General features: G+C 34.5%; 1 protein-coding gene and 1 long non-coding RNA gene across 4 annotated transcripts in view; both read left to right on the forward strand.

Moving 5' to 3' along the window:
• Positions 1-6,000, forward strand: part of LOC111051989 (hemicentin-1) — a 731,812-nt gene that overhangs the window by 717,007 nt on the left and 8,805 nt on the right. For all 3 annotated transcript variants that reach the window (XM_039427471.1, XM_039427469.1, XM_039427470.1), the window contains exons 10-11: positions 693-986; positions 4,863-5,168. In XM_039427471.1, the coding sequence (XP_039283405.1) occupies positions 693-986; positions 4,863-5,168 (600 nt within the window). The remainder of the gene's footprint in view (positions 1-692; positions 987-4,862; positions 5,169-6,000) is intronic.
• LOC120351173 lies at positions 1,513-1,899 on the forward strand. Its single transcript, XR_005571216.1, has 2 exons — positions 1,513-1,745; positions 1,808-1,899. It is a non-coding gene; the product is annotated as an uncharacterized LOC120351173 (long non-coding RNA).

The following is a 6,000-nucleotide window of genomic DNA, read 5'->3' on the forward strand; positions in this document are numbered from 1 at the left end:
GAAATTACTTATTTTAAATAGGATTCCTATTTTTCTATTATTTCAAAAAGAAATTGGAATAGAATACCTACAAAGTAACTTAATTTCTGTTGTTTTGAAATTCAGATTGGTGTATCACAGCTTTTCAAATTAGCCGCCATTTCAGTTTGTGTAAAAATAAAAATCTGATCTCAGTTATGTAAGCGAATTTTTTAATCAAATTATGAAAAAATATATATTCTTGATTAATTTAACATTAAATTGATTATTTTATCAAGGAAATGATAATTATTATTATATCAAATTTGATGGGATGAATTGAGTAACAGCTGTGTACACTCAGTGGCAAAATGGAGAGACTTGGCGACGTTTTTCCCCTATCTTTCTTCACTGCCATTATAACGTGGACCTCACTATAGTTCAAGTTTGGAAACAATGGTTAATGAGTTGTAAACAGCTTCAAACCAATGAACCCTTGAGAAGTACTGAAATCCTCAAGAAGGCCTGAATGATAAGTGTTTAGTATGCTTATAACTCTGCAATAGAATATTATTTGTTGTACGAGTGTTGGAGGATTAAAACTCACTCCCCATTAGTTTTAGACATTACACTATTCCAAGTCTCAAGATCCTGCCTTCATAGTTCGCATACACTGTAGTAATACTTTGGAGTATTTTCATTTTTTTTCTAATTGTATGTGTCTTTGCTTGCAGTTATTCCTGTATGCCGACCGGGACAGCAGAAAGTGATAGGAGTAGCCAGAGGCGAGATTGTTCGAATATTATGCGAAGTAGAATCCAATCCTCCAAACATTGATTTCAGCTGGAAATTCAATTCTAGTCGAGAAACAATAGACATTGAGCAGCAACATTATACAGTTGAGAAAACACGAAGTCTGTTTGGGTTCACTCCTATGACAGAGCTGGATTACGGCACACTCTATTGCTGGGGAAAGAATATCCTGGGCAAGCAGAAAGAGCCATGTATCTACACAGTTATTCCTGCAGGTAAATAATAGAACCTTGAATAAATTTGAATACCCCACTTCACCAACATTTCTTAAGAGTTTGGAATTGTGGTTTGAGTTTTTCATGATATGTATTCAAGTATTTCAATCGATTTATGGATTTCTGTAAATCCTAATAATAACATATATTAATAACAGGAAATGTTTGATAAAAAATTTACTATTATTCATGTTTTTGGGAAAAAACATTCAATTTTCAATTGAATTGAATTGAATTGAAATTTCTTTATTCACAAAATACATCTGAACAGTGTCAAATTACAAAAAGAATTATTAATATCGTCACAAAATCATCCTTTACACATACATAAGTCAAAAATTCTGATAAAAAACAAGATTCTAAAATCTTACAGTCAAATTGACATACTCCTGCAAAGAGTATAGAGATAGTCCCACCAAATATTCCTTTAATTTTTTTGTAGGTATTCAACCTCTTCTATTTCTTTCAACTCTCTAGGAAGTATATTGGAAAATTTTCTACCCATAAAAACTGTTTTTTCTTAAAGAAATCCAATCTATGCTTCTCCTCGATCCTTCCAAATCTGGTGTTGTAGCCATGTGTTTCGTTTCTTGATCCTGTTGACGAGCATTTTTTAAAGTACATGACTACGTCAAAAATATATTGCCCATAGATTGTTAAGATTCCAAACTGTGGAAAAACGAGTTTTACTGAGTCTAATCTTTTTAACTTCATTATTATTCTGAGAGCTCTTTTTTGTTGTAATAGTATCTTATCAAGGTCACTCTTGGTTGTACTTCCATAGATAGCAAGTCCGTATGCCAGATGAGAATGTATTAAAGAGTGGTACAGGGATTTCATTGTCTGTATACTGCAGATATCTGTCAATTGCCGCAAAGCAAAAAGGCCGGGGGATATCTTTTTTACAACCTGAGATACATGTTTATCCCATGATAAGCTGCTATCAATATCAAGGCCTAAGAATTTTGTGCCATCCACTAGTTCTAAGGTTTCGCCATTTATTTCAACATTTGGGGACCAATGATTAATTCTTTGCCTTGTAGAAAAAGGAACTACAATAGACTTGCTGGCGTTTAAAAGAAGATTCTATTATTTAGAAATTTATTAATGGAATACAAGCCAACAGCGGATGCTGCTTCAATCTCTTCAATGGATTCACCCGAGAAGATGATGTTTGCATCATCAGCATAGAGACAAACAGTAGCTTCCCCTGGACCACCCTAGGCAACCCTTTGATGTAGCACAGGAACAATAAAGGACCTAATATTGAGCCTTGAGGGACACCATATTTCAGACTCCTCAGGTCAGAGCGGTATCTGATTTTATATTGCAGCGCATGCGTCTCTTCAATATGCTCTATCTCAACAAATTGTTGTCTATCCTTCAGGTACGATTCAAACCAATGTCTGTTCTATTCCATTTACACCTAGAGTTTTCAACGTATCTATCAAAACATTATGCCTCACACTGTCAAAAGCACGAGTCATATCCAAGAATATGCCAACAATTTTCTCCCCTTTGTCGATTGCATTTACGATAGAGTTGATGAAATCGACTCCAGCAGTTATCGTGGACTTTTTAGAGCGAAAACCATGCTGCTCTTTGTCCAAAATGTTATTTCTTTCTAAATATTCTATTAGCTGCATGTACACCACACGTTCACTAATTTTAGAAAATACTGATAAAATAGATACTGGCATATAGCAAGCAGGTTCTCTGACATCACCCTTCTTAAATATTGGAAAAACCCTGGCTACCTTTGAAATGTTTGGAAAATGGCCCGATATCAAGGAGGAATTTATTATATGAGTCAGGGGTTTAATTATTGCCGGCAAGACTTTTTGTTTATTTATTGCTACTTCCTGTCTCAAATCTCTCTTTCTAGTTTAAATTTGATCTTTTAAATCATCACTCTTTGTATTTCTAAATATTCTTTCAAGCTCTAATAAGTCTCTCTTTTTCCTAATGACCTCGCTGCTCGAATATTTATCCTTATTTGTTTCCTTCTCATTCATAAATAGCTTTGGAAAATTAATGTTGAAATAATATGAAAAAATTGAAATAAATACATTATACTTATCACTTACTGAAGATTGATAAACGTCCATCCAATTGACGCTCTCTAAATCTTTAAAAATATATTGGAATTACAGTCGTCAAATCTCCTGCTAAGACCTCTTATTGGTTTTTTGTGAAAGTTACTAACATTAAGAATTTCAAATAGCTGAGCATCATGATCATCATATCTATAGCTGAGCATCATGATCATCATATCTATAGCTGAGCATCATGATCATCATATATGGGTTATAATGCCTGACACTTCCAAGTTCTCATCACGAATATTTGTAATAAAATTATCAATGGCAGTTTCAGAGGTTGTACAGGGTGATTTCCGGGAAACGCATGTTTTTCAAATAACGAGAACTATTGCAAATCAGAGTAAAAAATGCATTTCTCAGTCAAAATGCAGTGTACACAATATGCAATTTCAAAATAAAATTACTTACAATCTATTATTTGAAAATTACATCTCTAAGGTGGTCGCCTGCTGCTTGGATACATTGTTGAAGGCATTCTTTAAAACCTGCTACGGATTTTGCTAACATGTCTCTAGAAATGCCATTGATTTCCTGGCAAATAGCTTTGGCGTGCAGACAATCCTCAAATACTGGCAGAGAGACCTCATCATAGCTTACGTGTGACTGTGTGGTGTGCAGTTTGTGAAAAGGGGATCATTGGTCCTTATTTTTTGAAGACAACGATGGCAGAACAGTCACAGTGAATGCACAACGATACCTGGATATGTTGAAAGAATATTTCCTGCCAGAACTGCGCCGTCAACATTTATACAGATACGTAATGTATGGTACCAACAAGACGGGGAAACAGCACATACGGCTCGCATTAGTATGGAATTACTTCGGCAAATATAGTTATTCTAGTTGGAAAATCGACCTTAAATGACATATTATAAATTTTTAGAATATTTCTGAACTTAAGGTAAACATTATTCTTTTCTAGTAACTTACATTAATATTTATGTCACCAGCTAGTACAACATTTTTGTATTTCCTGCACAGAATTTCAAGCAATATTTCAAGTTTTTCTAAAAAAGAATCTAAGTAACAATGTTGGGGTGTTCTGTACAAACAGGCCATAACAAAAGAGAAACTATTAATTGAAAATTTGGTCACACAACACTCAAATTCTTTTTCCATCGTTATAGACTTTATTGCCGGCAGTTCAACGGGCCTGCAAATTGAATAGATTTTATTACTAACTAAAATCATGACCCCGCCTTCCATATTATTACTCCTAGTAATAATATTGATTATACAGAGATGCCTACAGGGGGACTTGGACGCAAACTGCGTCCTTGTTGGAGTCCAAAAAAGGTCAGAAGTCAGCATTGTTTAGAATGACTACTGACGAGACATTTTTTGGTGGACCAATTCAAGGAAAATATCAGCTAAATTTTCCCCTAATTTGAGGGGGGGATGCGTCCATGAGATTGATGGGGGGAAGTTGGCACCCATTATGGTGCAGCTTATAACGTTGCTCCATTACTCCATGTTTTGTGTTATTAGCTATTGTGGAAGATTTTCAACATTGAATGATGAATTTTGAACAGAAATTTTCTTCATGAAGAGTATAGGCCTATCAAACAATATGAGGCTAAATTTAGAAGAGTATCTACGAACAAGCTAAGTTACTGGGTAAACTACTATAAATAATTATTCAGCTTCAGTTCATTCCTTTGAATAGTGATTTTTTGTGTAATTTCTTGTTATGTTATTTTATTCCATATCGATCCATTCATATACTTTTTTTGCATATTTCCCTTTAAATAAAATATGTATTTCTTCGTTACAGGGAAACCAGATGGCGTGAGGAACTGTTCTATCACAAATCTGACTGTGGATTCACTGCAGATAGAATGTATGGAAGGATTCGACGGTGGTCTGTCTCAAGAATTCTTCCTTGAATTGTATGATGCTGATAGTAGACTTTTCATCTCCAATACGACGTCTTCTATCCCATGGTTTTTCCTTGGAGATTTGAGCTCAGGGCAGAATTATGAGATAATCATTTATGCCACTAATAGTAAGGGTGTTAGTGAGCCCACCATACTTCAATTCACTACTTTGAAAGCTTCAATGAGAGGCCTAACTAGTAGAGGTAAGAGAAAAACATGATTGTTCATATTTTCATTAATAATCATGAGAAGTGTCAAAGCAAAAATATTTATTCATGGTAGTTTTTTCAATTTCAATTTATTTATTCACGTATCATACAGTTTTAACAACACAATTACAATTATAAAATTAATATTAGAACCCACATAGACTATTACTTCCGTGTGTGGAGCAGCTCTTAAGATTAGCTGTGTTTCAATAAAACATTGGGCTATAAGTATAAGATACCACGGTGAATAAAATAAAAATAGGTTATGTATAATATATTTCTAGTATTAATTATATAAAAAATCAATTTGAATTAAAACAGGAGGAAAAGATAGATCCATTGGAAGAGAAGTAGGTAGTCGTCGGCTTGTAATAATACCGATTTTTTAAATTTATTAATAACTAGCTGGCCCGGCGAACTTCGTACCGCCAAATAGTTAATGCATCTCATGACAAACTTTAGCTGGATGCACACCTTAGGTGGCGTGATGAGGCATTTTGCATCGAGGTGCTTCTTGCTTATATTGGTTTGAATGGAAGAGCTCACACACACACTGAATCTGACATGGTGTCGAACGGTGTGATAAGGCAATCTCCATAAGATCAACACTTTGTATCACCAAGCCGCGCCTCCTCAGGTGTGCTTAGTCTTAGCTCAATTTGATGCACTATATTTTTATGAAAATTATCCAACAATCAGTATTTTATATCTCAATGTGGACTTCCTATGTGCTTAGTTAGTTGTATAGCAGTTTGTATTTTTAGATATAGTTGTATGCAGCTTGCTGGGAAATTGAATGGCATAATTATCTCCTTGCTGCTGATTT

Source organism: Nilaparvata lugens, chromosome 4 (genome assembly GCF_014356525.2).
Source record: "Nilaparvata lugens isolate BPH chromosome 4, ASM1435652v1, whole genome shotgun sequence".
Taxonomy (NCBI): Eukaryota; Metazoa; Arthropoda; class Insecta; order Hemiptera; family Delphacidae; genus Nilaparvata; species Nilaparvata lugens.